The sequence below is a fragment of the Bufo gargarizans genome, chromosome 6 (genome assembly GCF_014858855.1).
Source record: "Bufo gargarizans isolate SCDJY-AF-19 chromosome 6, ASM1485885v1, whole genome shotgun sequence".
NCBI classification, from domain to species: Eukaryota; Metazoa; Chordata; class Amphibia; order Anura; family Bufonidae; genus Bufo; species Bufo gargarizans.
This window is the reverse complement of record NC_058085.1, coordinates 97,563,030-97,584,425: the sequence shown is the minus strand read 5'-3', so window position 1 is coordinate 97,584,425 and position 21,396 is coordinate 97,563,030. Positions and strand designations below refer to the sequence as shown.

The window sequence follows — 21,396 nt, the reverse complement described above, 5'->3', positions numbered from 1 at the left end:
GAAACCAGATCCGTTTTTCCGGAACACTTGGTACCAGATCCGGCATTAATACATTTCAATGGAAATTAATGCAAGTGTTCCAGAATTTTGGCAGGAGAACATACCGCAGCATGCTGCGGTATTTTCTCTGGCCAAATACCATAGGAGGGACTAAACAGAAGACATCCGGATGCATACTGAACAGAATGCTTTCCATTCGGAATGCATTAGGATAAAACTGATCCATTTTTTTCCGGTACTGAGCCCCTGTGACGGAACTCAATACCGGAAGCCCTGCCCTTTCCTGCTAAGCCCTGCACCTTTTTCTCGCCTAAAAAGTTGCAAATAATGGCGCTTTAATGTGCAACTTTTTTACGGCAAAATAGAGGCTTTGTAAATGTCCCTTGTCAGACTTGTCACAAAGAATGGATGTATTTACCAGGTACGGTGGGGTCTGAGAGATTGTCTGGAATTCTCCACTGTTCAACCTGCAGCTTTAGCGCGTTGACTTCATCAATGTCTCCAGGGACTCTACACAAAAGTTAGTAAAAGACAAAATATAAATAGCGCACAAATCTAAAAATATGTGTTACATTACTGAAAAATATGTGTTCTGCAGCAAGTAGATGGGTTGCAGGATAAGAGCGAATCCTCTTTCATACAGCAGTATTTTGTATCAGTAAGGCTGGGTTCACACCTGAGCGTTCGCGATGGAGCGCTCTGTATGCGCGATTGTACGGGCGTTTGCAATCGAGCATACAGAGACAAGCGAACACCCATTGTCGCGCGTTCCCGGGACGGGAACGCGCGACAAGACGCCCCAAAGAAGCTCATGTACTTCTTGGGGCGTCGGGCGTTTTACAGCGCGATCGTACGCGCTGTAAAACGCTCAGGTGAGAACCATTCCCATAGGGAATCATTGGTTCTTGCCTGTTGCGCGTTTTACAGCGCGTAGGAACGCGCTGTAAAACGCTCAACAAGGAGAAACCAATGATTCCCTATGGGAATGGTTCTCATCTGGGCGTTTTACAGCGAGTACGATCGCGCTGTAAAACGCCCGACGCCCCAAGAAGTACATGAGCTTCTTTGGGGCGCCTTGTCGCGCGTTCCCGTACATAGACTTTCGGGAACGCGCGACAATGGGCGTTCGCTTGTCTCTGTATGCGCGATTGCAAACGCCGGTACAATCGCACATACAGAGCGCGCCATCGTGAACGTTCAGGTGTGAACCCACCGTAAGTGAACATAAACAAGGAAAATCTGTATTGGAAACATCTGCACAGCTTTGGACCCACTTCTTGCTTTTCCTTACAAATACGAATGCAAATAACTGATCAAATACTGACCGTGTGAAAATCCCTTAGTGTAAAACACACCTGAATATTCCTTCCGTTTTTTCACCTCCCAGTGATAACACTTGCTGTGAGAGCTGAGTCTGCACCCAAGGCAGCCGACGATCAGGATACACGTCTTTCTGCCTTTCCATGATCTCCTCCAGAGAGCTCCCAAACAGAGAAGGGGTGAGGATGGCTTGTCGAGCTTGCTCAATTTCCTCCAGTGTTGGCTTCCTCAAACCCTGATACAGTAATAACAGTGGTAAGTAAAAGAATATCACAATATCTGATAGCAGATACAAGGAACGTAAGCAAGCAGATTAACGAGCACAAATATCCAACTGGATCCCAGCATACATACAAGCTGAACCGATCAGCGGCAAATCTCCTAGGACTGCTTTTTACAGTACATCAAACCACCATTTTCATACACCTTGACAGAGGTTGTTCCAGTTTCTATTTTTCGTAAATTACAGAATCCACAAGCAGCAATGGTGGGGGCAACCTCTACTGGCGGGGACTAAGCGCCATTACAGGACCATCGGCTCACCTTCAGGGGACTTGCCTAGTGACAGGTGCACAACCCTTTTATTGTTGACATAGTTTGGGAAAAGATATTTCCATCTGTCCTACTATTATTTTATGTTTATGAGTTCCCTTCTTTTCTATGTAAATGAGGCACTATTATTTCCATGCAGAATACAGAGAAAACCTGAATCGGGCTGATTGGATCATTTCCAGGGAAGATGAAAACCGTATTGATTATCATAAGAGCAGTTAGATGAGGACACGGAATATTAAACACGTTGCTCGGTACAGGGTCTCCACAATCCCCAGCTTTCCAGTGTGTGTATATTTTCATCCTCTGGTTTATTTGCTGGTGACAGCAGCACTTCTACATTTGGCAGGAAAAGCTGGGAAATGTACCCCTGCTGTGATTTAATGGCATGTCCTTACATGGGGATGTTAAAATCCACAATGAAACCCCGAGCAAAGTAAATCAAATGAACAGAACCGCAGCTCGTGCAGAGAGAAGAGCCCAGAGGAGGTGAAGCCAGAGACAAAGGCAAATGTCTGTCCCTCAGAACTTCACTGGGACATCATTTATATTTACTGAAACTTTTGAGTGGAGGCCAACATAGTTTTTCCATCTAAACAGAACACTTCTCTGGAAACTGCAGATAGTTGCTCAGAGGTAATGACTAACATACATATTTTGTCAGTATGTAAAAAAATAAAATAAATTATATATATTTTCAGTCAAAAATTATCCACACTGTAGATTTTATTTTAATCAACTGTAGGAAAAGACAAATTTTTGACATAATCTCATTGCTTTTCAATATACTCTGTCCATCTGTCAACAAGCTTTCGTATTACCATCATTAAAAAATATTTTAGGCCTCATGCACACGACCGTTGTGTCGGATGGTGTCCGTGTCATTGCGCAATTTGCGGAACGGCACTGACAGCCATTAATATAACTGCCTGTTCTTGTCCGCAAAACGGACAAGAATAGGACAGATTATATTTTTTTTGTGGACCACGGAACGGAGCAATGGATGCGGACAGCACATGGCAAAAACTGCGGTTCGGATGCAGACCGAAACAACGGTCATGTGCATGTAGCCTTAGGCTGAGCTGCGAGCCACAAATGCACCACTGCCTTCATCAGATGTGAATCTTCATCCTCCTAGGACCACATAATCCACGGTCACTTGTCTATACAACAGAAGCAGTTCACGTGCACGCTCAGTGCTGTCATCAGACATAGACAGGCGTCTGACTCCTTCATAGCTGACACATGTGCGACCTTCCTTCAACTTCTCTATCCATTCATACACATGACTCTATGGCAAAACACTTTCTCCCTACTGTGCACAAAGTCTTCGATAAATATCGGCACCAGACATACCCTCAAACCACAAAAACTAATCATCACTCACTGCTCATCTTATGCGCAAATCACAAGTGGGGAAGCCATTATTTCTCGCACCACAGTCACAGATCAGATGACCATAACACATTGAAACCTGCACAGCAGTGACTAGGGAGAGTATATAGAAAAATTGCGTATTGATCTTTTCTGAAAATTGATTAAAATAAAGTCTTCCGCCAGAGTTCGGATGATTTTTGATTATATATAAGAAATCCACGGCACTCCTCTGTAAAACGTGATAAAAATGTGTCCTTTAGGCCTCATGCACACGGCCGTGTTCCGCGGCCGAGAGCGGTCCGTGGTAACACGGCCTGGATTCCTGTTGAGAGCAGGAGCGAGTGTATTAGTGTATTACTGTAGTGCAGCGGCGGCATGAAGCGCACAGCGTCATAGCAACCAATGACGCCGTGCGCTCCTGCTCTCAACAGGAATACAGGCCGTGTTACCACGGACCGCTCTCGGCCGCGTTCATGAGGCCTTATTCATACATGTCACACAGCGACTTTTCGGTTCTCTCACAGAACCTTTCTCAAGCCAAATACAGGATGTAGCTGCTTTTAGAGGCTATCGCTCTGTGGTCCATACTTTTTGTGTATATCATGGCCCAAAAAAATTGGCATCATTTATCAAAACTGAATGAAAATAAAACTTTATTTTATCAGGTCAGTTTATAAAATGAAATTGGAGCTCTGATTGGTGGCTATGGGCACCTCGGTTAGCGTTTGACAAATGAGATTCAAAGTACGTGACGAAACAGAATTCTAGTTTTTATTGCACAGTGTCAGGTCTTAAATTCTCAAAATTTTACTTTGACTGAGCTTTACGAGGTCATATTCCATGTAACTATTACCATTAGTAAGTAACACTGAGCTCCGATACAACTGGCCGTTGCAGGAAAGTCAGGACACCACCATGCACATTAGATGCTTGTCCAGTCTTAGGCCTCTTTAACACTGGCGTGTGCGGCCCGTGGTCGTGCTGCCTTCCGTAAAATGCGGGCCGCAATGCACGAGCGCACTCCGTGGGGCAGCCGCAGCAGATTGCGGACCCATTCATTTGAATGGGTCCGTGATCCGGCCATTGCGCAAAAAGTTAGGACATGTTCTATCTTTTTGTGGAACGGAAGTACGGGACGAAACCCCACGGAAGCACTCCGTAGTGCTTCCGTAGGGTTCCGTTCCGCACCATTCCGCATCTCCGGATTTGCGGACCCATTCAAGTGCAATACGGCAACGGGACGCACACGCCAGTGTGAAAGAGGCCTTAATGAAATTGGAGGGTTCTGCCATCATTAATCTGTACGGCCAGCTTAAATGTATGGGTAAATGCACACTTTGCATGGAAGTATGGATTTAACCCTTAAAGAGGTTGTCTGGTTTCCTGTATTGATGACAGGTCATCCATATCAGACTGGCGGGGGTCCAACACCCGGCACCCCGCCGATCAGCTGTATGAAGAGGATGCAGCTCTCGTGCAAGCACTGCAATCTCCTCACTGTTTACCTGCTTGCAGTTGACATCGCAGCAGGTGTAATTACAACTGCTACGTCCCGTTCACTTTAATGGCAAGAAGCAGGGACGGCGTAGTTGTAATGACACCTGCTCGCTGCTGCGATGACGATGGCAAGCAGGTAAACAGTGAGGAGAATGAGCGCCTGCACGAGAGCTGTATTCTCTTCAAACAGCTGGCTGGCGAGGGTGCTGGCAGTCAGACCTCCAACCAATCTGATATTGATGACCTATACTGAGTATAGGTAATTAATATAGGAAACAGATAACTCCTTTAATTTCTGTGAGTGACTTGAAATGCTAGCCCCCCCCCCCCCCCCCAAGTACTGTACAATGCTTCACGGCCATGACACTGCGTTGTGTTCGGTACGTGCTGCACAATAGTGTTTCTATGCAGTCACAAGGGCACTGTAGAAGCACAAGCTCAGGCGTTTCTTACCTTCTTTCCTCCAGTCACTGCGACTTTTTGCAGTTTGCGGTAACAATACTTCGAATAGGTGCTGATGGGAAGACCTGGAAAGCAAAAGGCAATGATTTTAATGAATAGTTAACAATTGAGAGGAGTTTTGATCAAGCTGTAATTTCAAGTAAAATAAATGATTGATATCCCAGCATTTTGAAAGCGACAGGGGCGTAGCTATAGGGGGTACAGAGGTAGCAGTCGCTACCGGGCCCAAGAACCTGAGGGGGCCCAAAGACCCTTGTGCTGCATAAGAAGACACACAAAGCACTGAGGGAAGGGGGACCCAAGCCTAAGGCCTCGTTCACACTTCAGTGTTTGGTCAGTGATTTCCATCAGTGATTTGTGAGCCAAAACCAGAAGTGGAGCCTCCACAGACATGAGGTAGAAGGAAAGATCTGCTCCTGTTCTGTGTTTAGAGTTGTACCTGGTTTTGGCTCACAAATCACTGATGGAAATCACTGACCAAACACTGAAGTGTGAACGAGGCCTAACTCTTGCACCAGGGCCCATGAGCCTTTCGCTACGCCCCTGGAAAGCGGTAATCACTTGACACTATCAGGGTAGTAAGAAATCTTTACATCATAATGTGCCAACCCCTAAGTAAACTTTAGCTTTACTGGAGTCTAAGGACATGTTCACACACGTTGGATTTATGCAAACCACGACAACCTACAGGAATGATTAATAAATTCACATCATGCTCTATTTTGCCATTTATTCCTTTATTGTCAGCAGAAAACACAGATAGTGTCAATTATGATGGCAGCGATTATGATCATTTAAAAATGATTGGGTGATTTCCACGCAGTGATCATTTCTATTACTATGTGCAGTCAGAATAAACTGTATCACAAGCGAAAATCAGGACATGTGAACTAGCCCAAGGCCTACCAGATGAAGGCCACAAATCGGACTCCAATCTCTGACACTTTTATAGTATGTCTGAATGTATCAAGTGTATGGTATCACACAATAGAAGTTGTATACAAAGGGTTAAAGGTGTTATCCGATGAATAATGTACAAAAATTTAAATCCGACATCATATAGTACATGAGTCTTTTTCTAACAGAGCTACAACCAGCTGAGTACCTCACATGGATCCAGAGCTCTCCCAATTCATTGCCCCAATTGCTCTGCTAGATGTATATTAAGTTGGCAGTTTAGGGAGTGTGTCCTTTCTCGGGGACATGTCCTTTCTGATGCCGATCTCTCCCTATCACAAGTCAGGAGGCATCTGATTGATGGAACTGAGCACGCGCGTCCACCTCAGTGAGGTGGACAGAGAAATAAGACAGAGAACAAATGGCATAAAATCAAACTTTAAAACTTCAATACGTTGCCTTAAAAATTTGCCGCTGCAGGTGTAGTGGGCTTAAAGAGGTTTTCTCCTGATCGGATAGGGAACGCGCGGTCCTACAAAACGCATTAAGAGAACAAATGGCAGGTGGCGCTATACATACAATAGATTTTATAACTCAGTGACTACACAAAATTCTTGACTATATGCAATTACAAAAAAATATGTAGATTCAGGTGCTGGTTTGAAAACTGCAGAATATTATTCATGGGATAACACCTTTATGTCCCATTGCAGAGGCTCCTGGTGGTTTCATTTCCTTGCAGCTCTAGCTCTAATCGTGTAATATATGGATGAGTCCACCAGGACCAGGTCCCTGTTTGCAGCTTCTCTCTGTTCCAGCTAACAGTTTGTGGTACCAAATGTGAGACCCCCCTTCTATTAAAAGGGTTTTTCCCTGGATAGGTCATCAGTATCTGATCGGAGGGGGTCCAGCACCCAGCACCCCCGCCGATCAGCTGTTTCGAGAAGGCAGTGGCGCTTCTGTGAGCGCCTCTGCCTTCTCACAGCTTACCAAGCTCAGTGTCGTACATTGTATAGCGGCTGTGCTTGGTATCGCGCTCAGCCGTATTCACTTGAATGGAGATAAGCTGCTCCTAGGCCAGGTGACACATGAACATGTCATCACTGGCCTAGGGAAAGCTGAGAGAAGGCCATGGCGCTCATAGGAGGATAGGTCATCAGTAAGAAAATCTCAGAAAACCCCTTTAATTTAGAATTCCCTTACAGTTTATTTAAACATTTGTTTTCTAAACCTGACCATCTCTTAGGGCTCATGCACACGAACGGATTTACTTTCCGTGTCCGTTCCATTTTTGCGGACCGTATGCAGAACCATTCATTTCAATGGGTCCGCAAAAAAAAACGGAAGTTACTCTGTGTGCATTCCGTTTCCGTATGTCTGCATGTTCATTCTGTCAAAAAATTGTGTCCTATTAGGGCTGATGCACACGGCCGTATGTACTTTGTGGTCCGCAAAACACGGATCCGCAAAAGAAAAGGATTACATCTGTGTGACGTCCGTGTTGCATGCGTTTTTTTTTTTTTTTTTTGCGGATCCATTTGTAACAATGCCTGTCCTTGTCCACAAAACAGACAAGAATAGGAAATGTTCTATCTTTTTTGCGGAACGGACATGCGGACATACGGAAACATAATGCACTCGCAGTCATTTAAGTTTTTTTTTTTCAAGCCCTATTAAAATGAATGGTTTCTGCATACGGACCTGTAAAAAATGGAACGGAAACCGAAGAAAAATACGTTCACGCGCATCAGCCCTTATTGTCTGCATAACGGACAAGGATAACACTGTTCTATTAGGGGCCAGCTGTTCCGTAATATACGGAATTCCCACGAATGCCATCCGTATTTTTTGCGGATCTGCGTTTTGTGGACCGCAAAATACGTATGCTCGTGTGCATGAGCCCTTAAAGTGTACAATCTATGACACAACAGTTGCGCACTCAGATCAGACCGCTGCACAGATAGGAATATTACAACGAATAATTATACACGCTCCAAACTCTCCCAACAGCAGCCATAAGAATAGCAAGAGGAAGCAGGGCAAACGGCTTTGTCACAGGCGGGTAATTCACTCTGCCTTGCTGAATAGGTGTGTCAGCGACTGAAATAGATCCTGAAGGAACTGAAGGTTGCGATGAGCATTGTAAGAGGATTCCAGTGGTGTGAGGTCACTACGGATATGGATGGTAATAACGGGAGAAGCGGGACGTGCCGCTGCTCAATGAGGTGGTCTCAGGAAGAATGACTGCCAGGAATATTTGTTTTAGACGGGTAATGTTTGTGGCAACCATAAATTCTGCTTCAAAGGCACCATGACAACTCCAGTAACAAGGGATTACACCAGAACGCCACACATTTTTCTTGTGTAAATTATACTCCGGAAGAGTAATTGTTATCTTTTTAAGTCTGACTCAGGCCGTTTTTACCCTGTGTTTTCACGTCCGGATCTTCCAACGTATGCCACTGTTATAGTCATACAGTAGCATGCATCTCCCATATACCACGCGGTATATTTTTTCTACCGTATGGAATAGAGCAGTCTGCTGCACCGATTCAGGAAAATGGTGGACTATGGATATGTTTAATTAATGCATTAGGACATTTAGACTGTACGTGACTGTACAACACCCCATACATACGACACAGCGTAAAAGTAGCCTTATTAAAGGGGTTATCCAGGAATGGGTAATGATTACCTATCCCCAGGATAGGTTAATCATTATCACATTGGCGCGGGTCCGAGTCTCAGCACCCCAGCCGATCAGCTATTTCAGGGAGCCGCTGCGCTCACAGATGCTCTGGCTCCCCGCAGCTTTCCGAGCACAGCGCCTTACATCGTATAGTGGCAGTGCTTGGTATTGCAGCTCAGCCCCATTGACTTAAAGGCCATGTGACCGATGTACGGTGATGTCACTGCCCTAAGAAGAGGCCGTGGGTCTCCCAGCTGTTTGAAGGATATATGGCAGGGATGGCCAACCTGAGGCTCTCCAGCTCTTGCAAAACTACAACTCCCAGCATGCTCACACTGCCTACAGCTATCGGCCTACAGCAAAGCATGGTGGGACTTGTAGTTTTACAACAGCTGGAGAGCCACAGGTTGGCCATCCCTGATATATGGTATAGCAGCGGTGCTTCCCATTAAAGCTCAGTCCCATTCACTTCAATGGACCTGAGCTAGAGGAAGGCCATGTCACCGATGTAATGTCACAGGTCAAGGAACAGGCCGCAGCGTCGGTACTGGCCGTCAATAATTAACTCCCTGCAAACCCTTTTAACCGAGTAAATACAAGCTCGCAGTTCCCTTTTATATAATAATCTGTAAATGCAGTCTAGTAAAGGGAAGACCCATTTTTCCAAACCAGTTTCAGCAAAGCTCAAGAATTTATCTTTTTCAGTCAATGCCAATGCATAATAGTTTATTTAAAGAGACAGTAAAATTAAAAGGTAATGGAGAAGAAAATAAGTGACATAATAAATGTTCTTCTTTTTATTCTTGTGCAGGTGAAACAATAACTTTGGGGAGAGGGCAGGCTTTCTGGTTACCACTGTGTCTGCAATGGAGACTCCATAGGATAAGCCCCTTTTCCTGTCAGTACCCATCTGGCAAAGTTTTATTACTATTTTTCTTTTGTGGTAAGAGGACCCAACCGCTGCCAATTTAACTATTGTGAGCACCATGGCCTCAAATGGGGCACAACAACGGATTTGTACCCCAAATATAGTGGCTAGTAGTATATTTATATCTGACATTATATAAGTAACTGGTTTTTGCCCATGAAGCCTGGGTTCACATCACATTTTTTCCATCCGTTTAATGTATACAAAAAAAGTATGTTAAACAGGTGCCTCGCAGGACAAAGCTCGGTCATGGATACCACACAGCAGAACAGGCTGCAGACATGTGAGATACACAAGACTGTAGTCGTCATCACACAGCTCAGGTTTTAATTGGCAAGTAATAAATAAGAGGACTATCGATACACACCCATCATCTGCATACAGCAAATATGCATAATTCATATGATAACAAATGAAAGAGAACATCTAAAATTATTGGATTTGCTGGCCGGTTATTCAGGTTTAAGGCTAGTCTGATTCCTAAACTCAGGAAACCCAAATTCAGGATGAGTGATGCATCCTGAGATCTAGTACACATACAGATTTCACATTATTTAGGTCACCTATGCACTTATATGAAATATTCCGGCTGCTGATTTACATTACCATCACCTTGTGAGCAAAAACAGCATTATACTATACTGCATGACTGCCGGTACAGCCCCTATAGGAGGGCAATATAAACCTGCGGATACACATCAGGCTAAAGGCCTCCAAACCTACCAATGTCACAGCACCATTTCATGTGTATTCTTGAGCATCCTGAATTTCAACATGCATGTTGGATTTCAATGTGCCCATCAGAGTTGTCTGGCATAGCTTATTCCCTCTCTGCACCTGAATCCAACCACTGTCGTTAATGGTCACTAAGAAGATAATTTCTAAAAGGTAACCATACCCACCGGGCCTGGCAAGATCACTCAAGTATCTCCTGTGTATGGGGGTGTCCTGACTTTCCCCTGATGGCAGATGAAGGATCTGGCATGTGTACGTTTCAACATGCTTGATCCTTTTTTCCACACAGGATATAGGCCGATGTCTAGCAGCGGCTTACTCCTCTCTCCCGTTGAAAACACATGAACGCTCAGTCGAGCATGCATGTGTATTGGGAGTTGTAGGGAAGAACAACTGTCGAATGAATGAGCATTTGGTCAGCAGCTGATAAAGCTATATGGGCACCATAAGAATTATTCTAATTTATATAACTCAGTATGTTAAAGGGAATGTATCACCTATATTCATTTCATTCATTAAAACCAGATCGTAATAAACATATGTTCTAATCTGTTTTTATTTTCCCACTATAGATTATTCTATTTTTCATCCAAGATCATGGGGACAGTCATCTTTACAGCAGCCACATGGCCCATAGGAACTGTAATCTGGGGAGGACTTGTTGCCTTTAGGCTACATTCACACGTCAGTATTTTCCTATATCCCGATTTTCGGTCCGTTTTTTGCGGATCCGTTGTTCCTGAAAATGTTTCCGTATGTCATCCGTTTTTTGCGGATCCGCAAAAAACTGAAACATGTATAAATTTCAATAATCAAATAAAGTTGTTTGGAATTCATTGAAAAAAAAATGTAAAAAAAATAAAAATTTGTTATGTGTTTCCAGGAACGGAATCCGCAAAAAACGGATGACATACGGAATGACATCCGAATGTCTTCCGTTTTTTGCGGATCCATTGACTTTTGCATTGTACCAGGATCCGATTTTTGCGGAACATAATAGGACATGTTTTATATTTAAACGGACATGCGGAACGGAACAACGGAAATGGACAGCACACATTGTGCTGTCCGATTTTTTCCAGGACCCATTGAAAATGAATGGGTCCAGATCTGGTCCTGATCTGTTCCGCAAAAAACGGAACAGATCAGGAAAGAAAAAACGGACGTGTGAATGGACCCTAAATGGGAAAAGAGTGTTGGGCATGCTCTGTGATCAATGCCGAGGCCATTGTGCGGAGGGAGGGGGAGTTGTGCCCATCACCTACTGTGAAAGGTGGTCCTGTGTTATCTATTCAGAGTAGACCAGCCTGTCATGATAATGAGGTAGCGGCTGTTCTCCTCTAAAGTGCTGTCATATTATTAGGCTAACTAGCCAAACTGCAGGATTTTTATTTTTAATTTTTTTAAATGCAGATAAAAAGATGGGGGGAAAAAAATCATGGCTTCTCAAAGATATGTTTAACATAAAAACTTGTTTAAAACTATGGCTAATTTTCTGATGAAACATTCCCTTTAAGGGCTGTTTCACACGAGCGGATGCCGTGCGTGACATCCGCTCCGTGAATGACAGCCAAGACCCGATGCAGACTGCAGAGGCACGGAGCATTAATATGATTGATAATGCTCCGTGCCTCTCTGTGACCTCTTTACTACGAAATCACAGTGAGATAAAGTGGTCACTGTGATTTCGTAGTAAAGAGGTTACAGAGAGGCACGGAGCATTAACAGTCATGTTAATACTCCGTGCCTTTGCAGTCTGCATCGGGTCTTGGCTGTCATTCACGGAGCGGATGTCACGCACGGCATCCGCTCGTGTGAAACAGCCCTAAGGCTCTGAAGCTGTATTCATACAACTTTTTTGTGTTCATCAAGGATGGAGGCATTTAAGACCCTTTTCAATTTTGTTAGCCAAAATGTAGATGGCAATGTGCTGATTGTTACAGTTATGGAAAAGTCAGGCAACATTTTTACATTATGTTGAAAAAAATGTGTAAATAATAATTTAATTAATTGAATAATAATCATAATATATTTTATATGGCTCCAGAACCTGTTTCTGAGACAATACTAACAGATCTGCCACCAAATGTCTGCTCTGGACATTAAAAACTAGAGTTAATAAGAAAAAACATAAAAATCTGCATCTTGTTGATACAAGTGATTTTCAAACCTTTGGGCATAACATGGGGACTTCTCTGATGTTCCTTAGCTGGATGAGGGTGCCTCTGATTGCTAAGGAAGCTACTAATCACAATGGAGGAGGAAATCTAAAACTACACAGCAATTGTGACCACATAACCACAAAGCAAGACCAACTGGAGCACCTTCCTGTCCAAGGACCTTGTGTGACTCCCATTGTCCCATCTCCAGGCACCAAATATAAACCAAACGACTGAACAAAAATATTCAAGTATGCCTCTACTCACACAATTTGTTTCCCTCATGTTCCCTGTGCTTTTTGCCAGTCAGGATCATTTGGCATAACACATAATACTGGCTACTTACACGGGGGGGGGGGGGAGAAAAAAACCATAAAACCTGACAGGTACTTCATGTCAACGTGGGAAACAAAAAGTGATTTGTAAAATGGATGCTAAAGGATCTGTCATGAAGCCATGATGCCAGTGTGAAGAGGGCCGGACTGTTCAGTCTGACATCTGTCTTCTCAATCAACCCAATAAAGGCTGGGGATTTAGAACACACACAAATCCCCAAAACAACCAGTATCAGGGGTGTAACAATAGGAAGTACTGAGGTTGCAGTTATACCCAGACCCTGGTATCCAATGAGGCCTAAAGACTACTCTGCTACACAAAAAGGCATGTGGTAAGTTGCAGGCCTCAATCCATATTTTGCAATGGGGCCCTGGAGCTCTGACCAACACATGACTGGCAAAATGAGAATCCTAAGAGTACCGAAGATGTGCTCATTCAGCCCCCAGTGTGAGTAACAGTTGCACAAACCCCTAGATCTTCAGGGCTTCTTGTGTGTTGGCTTTCATTAGCCATACATGAGGTAAATAAAAGATCAGATGAGATATTTTGAAATTCGTTCACACTTCGTTTGGTGGTAAAAGCAGAATTGCGTTATGGATTCCGTTACCACGGACCATAACACAATGCTATAACGGAATGTATAATGGAATGCCTTTAGAGGCATTCCGATATTCAGTCTGTCATAATAGAAGTCTATGGCCTGCACAACGGATCAGCCCTTTGTCCTCCCCATGCAGGCCATAGACTTCTATTATGACAGACTGAATATCGGAATGCCTCTAAAGGCATTCCGTTATGCATTTCGTCATAGAATTGCGTTATGGTCCGTGGTAACGGAATCCATAACGCAATTCTGCTTTTACTACCAAACGAAGCGTGAACGAATTTCATAACATGAAATTCACTCATCTCTAAATATGACACATTTGACCACTGGATTATTAGGTACCACAATCACCTTTCATGAAGCAGTCGCCATCTGTCCGTCCACAACGGCTAGTTAAATAACTCATAATTATGTGTATGTTGTGTTGAGTTCATTACTGTCAAATGCATGCAGTTATAGGTTAGTACAAAAATCTGAAAACTGCACAAACAATGCAACAGAAGTCCATTCCTGGCCCACAAAACATACACATAGTCAGACATGAGCAGGCAGATCGATATACATCACCCGGGTGTCAGGAGACTGAACTTTTAGAAGCTCATTTAGTATTTACCTTCCTCCTCATCCACATTTTGTTTCCTCTTTTTCAGGGATTTTGAGTTTTTCTTTGATTTCAGTTCCTGAGCTTCCCGAATCCGCTGGTTAACTGCAAACAGAAATCATCAGTTCAGCTACTGAACCTCTGTCAAGATAACACGAGACCTAAACTTGACCATGAATCAAGTGACAACTACATCATGTTGCTGATGACATAATGTGATCAATGGATGGGCAGCATCCTGCAATTTCACCCCACAGTTACTCTGGGATCAACTAATGCAGAATTATTTGTCCTCCTGTCACTCTTACAACATTTCAGAGTTACTGCTGCTTGATCCATGTCTTGTAAAATCTTCTGTGTAGACCCAAGTCTATAAAAAAAAAAGTCTCCCAATGTATAAGGCTACATGCACACGACCGCTGTGTGTTTTGCTGTCCGCAAATTGAGGATCCGCAAAACACGGATGGCATCTGTGCGCGTTCCGCAATTTGCGGAACGGCACGGACAGCCATTAATATAACTGCCTATTCTTGTCCGCAAAACGGACAAGAATAGGACGGGTTATATTTTTTTTGTGGACCACGGAACGGAGCAACAGATGCGGACAGCACACGGAGTGCTGTCTGCATTTTTTGCTGCCCCATTGAAGTGAGAGGGTCCGCATCCAAGCCGCAAAAACTGCGGCTCGGATGTGGACCAAAACAACGGTCGTGTGCATGAGGCCTTAAATGAAGGCAGCATTGAATGTAAGGAGGAAACATACCGTAACTGATGGGCTATCTTTAGGCTGATTGGCTATTTGGAGGGGCAGCAGCAGTTTGAAGGGTGGCAAGAGTCAGACCACCACCTAACAAATATTAATGGCCTATTGATGGCCTATCCAAACCCTTCAAAGCTAATCAGACATGTCATGATACACTCTTTTTAACAAGAGAATTGGGCTACAGAATGTTTACACGTGGAGTATGAAGACTTGTACAGATTTAGGCCTGTTTCACATCTGCGTTTTGCAGATCCAGTCACTGCCGGGGACTGGTAGAGATCCGGCCACAACCCGGTACATGGGCGCAGTGATTATCATCCGGCCGATTCTTGGCATGTTTGCGGGGTTGCAGCTACATTTCCTCCGGTCCCCATTATAGTGAATGGGTCCGGCAGGTGTGAGCTAGCATCGGGCAGTGCTGAATCCAGACAGCTCTGGCAGGCTGCTCCCTGTTGGAACAGCCTGCTGAAGATGTCTAATGCTAGTGTAAAACTAGCCTTAGGTTTCACCTGTGTTTGGAGCCATTGTTGCAGATTCTTTCTTATGATGGGGAAAAATAGAGCTGCATGTAGCCCCCTTTTTCAATATGACGGACACCTCTGCGCAACCCGATCTGGATAGCATCTGGCTGTGTACTCCCTTATAAACAGACTACAGTAAATGCAGCCATGATTACACTTTTTTTATACATAAAATTGGACAAACCCTTTAAAAGGCTGTATACAATTTTCTACGGTGTGTCATCACTATCACAAGTGCTCACAAACCTTTTATATATATATATATATATATATATATATATATATATATATATATATATATATATAATCTTTACAGGTGGAAATCAAAGGGAAAATATATATATTTTTTAAATTATGTAACCAGGAGGAACATGGGATAGAAATCAGTCATCCTTACCTTCTCATCCAAGCTTAGTGCCGGCAAGCAAGGGCAAGTTATACAGACATACAATGACGACATAGGACACAAAGAGCTCTAAAATCCACAAGACAAGACATTGTGTAACAACTTCACAGCGCAGACTTATAATAGCAAACTAGGGTCACTTGCAGGCACAGGCAGGGTAATACATTAGTTTGATTTCCCACAACTCATATTACACAATGTGTTAGCTTGAAATGGCTTATAGATCATGCAAAACTCTGTGCACCCTTCACTTCACATCACACAAAAACCATTGTAAATGCTCAGACACATTAGCGGTCAAATAGAGTATGCCGCGTTTCAGGTTATTGGTGCATTTCTGTCTTACAAAAAGCATGCTGTACTGTTTTTTATGCTAAAAAGTATGGTAGGTTTTTATTCAAAAAGTAACGTATTGTCTGACTTATACCGTAGATTGCTATTCTTCCCGAATTTCCCGTGTGCATGCAGTATATATGACTGCGATATACTTATATATACCCATATTATATATATATATATATATATATATATATATATATATATACCCAAATATGATACCCATATTTCTACACACAAACATACAGTTCTGCTTTGTGCTGTAGATGACATAGTTTCATGGACACCCTTTTCCTTCCATAACGGGGTTCATTTTATGGCATACAGACAATGTTATCCAAAATGTAAAGTCAGCAAGATGGGATAGGAACTAAACCCCTACAGAGAATATACCATGATAGAAATAAAAGTCAGAGAGATAAAACCCCATTTATATAAAACTCCTCCAACTAAAAAGAAAAAGCTACAACGAAATATGACAAAGAAAATAATAAAATCCGTCTATATTCTATGCTGCAAGTACATATTCTAGGCATTTAGAGAGAACATGCCATCCACATATAGAGCTGCAATTGCACCCACTGAAGTGCACAACAGGAGGGGCGAAAATAAAGAAAGACTTGTTTGTCAGCGAAATTGCACATTTTATCAGAATAAAAGATGGCTGACTGTCAGCCGTACATAGTCCTGCATAATCCCTGCAGGGATGTGCTGTCGATAAGAGCTCATCCACATGACAGTGATTAGTCCATGTGTCGGTCGCATCTCCCGGGCTGACTGCGGCTCCCCTGACCCAAACGGACTGTATTATAAATCACTAGGACGCAGTCAGTTTGGGTCAGGTCAGCTGAAGTCAGCCCGGGAGATGCGGCCGATATACGGACCATGCTTCCCGGGCCGATCACTGTGGTGTGCATGAGCCCTAATCAATAGAAATGAATGGGGAAGGAAAGACTGCGATAACGATCCTTTCTCCTCCATATATCTTTGCTTCAGGCTGTGTAATAAGCTGATGCAAACGAGCTCTGATCAGTGCATTTATTGCCGCCAGTCCAGTTCAAACATCAGGCAGTGTAACAGGCCACATCAACGATGCTTCCACCTGATGGATGGCATCAGCTTTACATGGGCCGACTATTTGGAAAAAGCGTTCGTACGAAGGTTTGTTCCCGATAATCGACCCGTGTAAAAAGGCCTTCACATTGGAGGGACGGGTTAAGTTCTTTGCTAAATTATCTGGTGGTCAATCACAGCACCTTCCTCCATGATCAGAACTGTACGTCCAGATGAAACTGGGTCAGTCAGGTCTATTCATCTTTATCTCGATGAGCGATGAATAAAACGGTTGTTGGAAACGTTGCTCAGACCTCCTGGAATGTCTCCTCCCGTGCGTCTGCTCCAGATACAAAGCTGCTGGGTAATTACAGTGCTTATAAATAGTAAGAGGCGGTTTCCGTGTATACCCGTACTTCTTCCTAGGTCATTCCAGCAACCACATTAGAGCGGGGAAGTGCTACCCGATGACAGACTGGCAGCAGATTATAGCGTCTGATACCAGTAACATTCACACCGTGTAATATTTACCTGTGACACATTGCATCCACCCATTTTTTCCCAAAGACCTTGAACTAACATCTGGAGCTGGTGCTTTTACCGCAAAAATAGCACAAAAAAGGCAGGTGCAAAAACTAAACAAAAAAAACCACCAAAGTGCAGATAATCGGCACTAAAAATCTATGTCTGAACCTACCCTAATGGTAGGAGCCACATGTGTCAAGGCAATAACTATAACTATAGCAAACATAGCACTTGCCATGGAGCCCAGGGGTTGGGACAACCCAGTCAGGTGCTAGAACATTGTACCTTTTATATGGGGAATAACGATACAGTGGATTTTTGCTATAATGTGGGTTTTCTGATATAAATGGTGCTATAATACATAACTTTAATTGTTGCTACTTATGCTGCTGTTTTACTTTTCTTATACTAGGTGGTGGGTGCCCCAATCTAATATTGCTGTTGGGCCCTCCGAATTATAGTTATGTTCCTATAGGGATGCACAGGAATCAGTCATGGTGGGGAGAAGGGTTACACTGTGTACATGGGGCCCAGGAGCTTCATGTTACCCTTGTAGTGATCCCTGCTCATCGTCCTCAGTAGTAACATGATGGTCAGGTACCTTCTTAGGCTACTTTCACACTGGCGTTTTGGTTTCCGTTTGTGAGAGGATCTCACAAGCGGTCCAAAACGGATCAGTTTTGCCCGTAATGCATTCAGAATGGAAAAGGATCCACTCAGAATGCATCAGTTTGCCTCCGATCAGACTCCATTCCGCTTTGAACTGAGCCAAACTGAAGACGAATCCGTCTTGAACACCATTGAAAATCAATGGGGGACGGATACGTTTTCTATTGTGCCATATTGTGTAAGTGAAAACTGATCCGTCCCCATTGACTTACATTGTGTGTCAGGACGGATCCGTTTTCACTGACACAATATGGCACAATAGAAAACGGATCCGTCCCCCATCGACTTTCAATGGTGTCGAAGACGGATCCGTCTTGGCTATGTTACAGATAATACAAACGGATCCGTTCTGAACGGATGCATGCGGTTGTATTATCTGAACGGATGCGTTTGTGCAGATCCATGACGGATCCGCACCAAACGCGAGTGTGAAAGTAGCCTCACAATACACATGCTTGTTTCTGAAAGCAAAACTTCAGTGAGGAAGTTACTTTTTATTACCATGGAGGTTATCTACAATTGGACTATTCTTTCCTTATCAATCTACACATTCCAGCATTCCTCCCCAGCAGAAAGCCTCTTCCTATGAAACAAGTCAAATCGGTGTAGAATATAATTTTTTGTGGAAAAATTATGTCTTGCATATAGCGCACATAATATGTAGTATAATCTGCTAGATCACAAGAAATCAGGCGCAAGATTAGTAAAAAAATAAATAAATAAAACCTATAGAAACACTTACTGTTTTGATCACTGGCTTCTTCCAGATGCCTGTAGATGTAACCTTCCAAGTATGACTGAAACTTTGGCGATGGGGAGAAAAACCCCAAACTGATGGCAATAAGTTCCCATCCTAAAGACAGGCTTCTGTGAGACATGTTGTTGGTGGTCTGTCTCACCAGTTGCATGTACAGTTCATCCCGCAAGCCTTGCACCGTCCAACATTTAGTCACCAAAACTAAAGCCACTTGGTTTCTGTCTGTCCGGCCCTGACGGTCTCCCATGTAAATCTGAACAAGCTTGAACATTTCACAGGCTTCTTTCTTGATGACTCGATTGCTAGTGATCAACATGGGCTTCTTGATGGACCCGCCATTCCAAGACAGCATATTGGAGATCGAGATTCTCCTGCGGAAGATTCCCTGTTTGTGCATGTTGAGGTTCTTTGAAGCCCAGTCCGCCATGCTGGTTTGGGAAAGTGGTTTCTTAAGAGTGGTATAAGGAAACTGATATCCAGACCCAAAGGTTGTCTGCCCCCGACTGTCACATGTAGGATTTCCCTCCAGAGTGCCACTCTGCAATCAGAAGAAATTCGTTTAGGCGATGCAATGCGAAGCACAAAACTTCAGTGGGTAAACCTCGGCTATGCCAATATAAAAACTTCAATGAAAAATAACCAGACATATCTTTTTTTATCCTATAGTGAAAAAACTTAAGTGAGGGAAAACAAATACATGAAATGTTATACATGCATCCAGAAATGAAGGACCTATCGCTAACAAGATGCTGACATATGAGTGGCTGAACAGATTGATTTTAATTATTCAGCACACCTATATTGTATGCAAATGTAAAATAAACAGCAAAATAACAAAAATAACTACAGTGTAAAGTAAATTTGGTCTCCTCTGCTGGCAATCAAGTAAAAGCACTTCTCCTTGTTAGGCCTCTTGCACAGAACTTTGTGTGCCCGTGGCTGTATTGCGGCCCACATACGGCGGGTCCGCAATACACGGGCACCGGCCCTTGTGCATTTGAATTCACTTGAATGGGTCTGCAATCACAGAGATGCGGAACGGAAGCACGGATCAGAACCCCGCGGAAGCACTACAGAGTGCTTCCGTGGTGTTTCTGCCCGTGCCTCCACACTGCAAAAAAATTGAACTTTTTTTTGCGGTATGGACGAATCACGGACCCTTTCAAGTTGAATGGGTCTCGAACCCTCCCGGTCGGAACGGATGCACAACGGCTGTGTGCAAGAGGCCTTAACTTCTCTTCTACAGCAGAAGTGTAAGTGGCCATACACATTAGGTAGAAGTTGGTTGATAGTTGAACAAACAGCTGGAGAACGTTCCTTTTGAAGACACGACCATACATTAGTCCATATTGACCATTATAATTTTTCAAATTGTCCATACACAATGGATGAAAGATTTTTCTGTGAAAGTTCTTTCAAAGAAAGACCTTCTTTTCAGACAATAATGGTCAGTCATCGATCGTTCATTGTTAAATTTCAACCAAAGAACGTTCATTTTGGTTGAAATTGTCCATTTGATCAACTATCAACTTTAGACTGATGTGTATGGCCACCTATAGGCTTGTAAACGGTTTATTCCTCAAACTGCAATTTCATTTAAACAGGGGGAATGTGGGGCTCGGGACCAGTTTACCAATTGGTAGAGGATCAGACATTCATCACCTATATCATGGATGGGTCATGCCATTTCTGGGAAACTACAGAAGCGGGATAAACTAGATTATTTTCCTAATTTAAATACCCAGGTTTTTTCTACTCTCAGATGTGACAGGTCTGACTGCCCCCATCACCCAGATATACAGGATGTTTCACAAGACATGGCTGATTGGTTCCTAAGCATGCCAGGGTATTGGAATCCATCATTAATTCCTATGATGATTCAAGTTTTCCTAAATCCACAAATGATTTGTCTTGCCATGTAAGCTTAAAAAATTTATACTAGAGAACGTATCTGTGGGTGGATGTTTACGACAGCTGCATGGATGACTTCCTCGTGTGGACCACTCACTGATCCAAACTCATAATTTTTCAGGTGCCTATGAGGAGCCCAGCAGTCGTAACTAGTAAATGAACATTTCATTCTGCTCAGAAAGACCATAATAACCTGTACACTGGAGAGGAGTCAAGTGACTTGTCTGGAAGAATGTTCGGGGCATGCTCTGTGACCTGCGCAGAGGTCATTGTGCAGTGAGGGGAGAAGATGAGC

At 43.4% G+C, this 21,396-nt stretch overlaps 1 protein-coding gene across 3 annotated transcripts in view; it reads right to left on the bottom strand.

Annotated features, from left to right (window-relative positions):
* LOC122939901 (rho GTPase-activating protein 39-like) overlaps positions 1 to 21,396 on the bottom strand; it is an 85,714-nt gene that overhangs the window by 9,224 nt on the left and 55,094 nt on the right. For 2 of the 3 annotated variants that reach the window (XM_044296107.1, XM_044296109.1), the window contains 5 exons: positions 19,176 to 19,728; positions 14,173 to 14,265; positions 5,200 to 5,273; positions 1,356 to 1,555; positions 419 to 510 (listed from right to left, as the gene is read on the bottom strand). In XM_044296107.1, coding sequence (XP_044152042.1) covers positions 419 to 510; positions 1,356 to 1,555; positions 5,200 to 5,273; positions 14,173 to 14,265; positions 19,176 to 19,728 — 1,012 coding nt within the window. The remainder of the gene's footprint in view (positions 1 to 418; positions 511 to 1,355; positions 1,556 to 5,199; positions 5,274 to 14,172; positions 14,266 to 19,175; positions 19,729 to 21,396) is intronic. The other variant, XM_044296108.1, reaches the window with a different exon arrangement.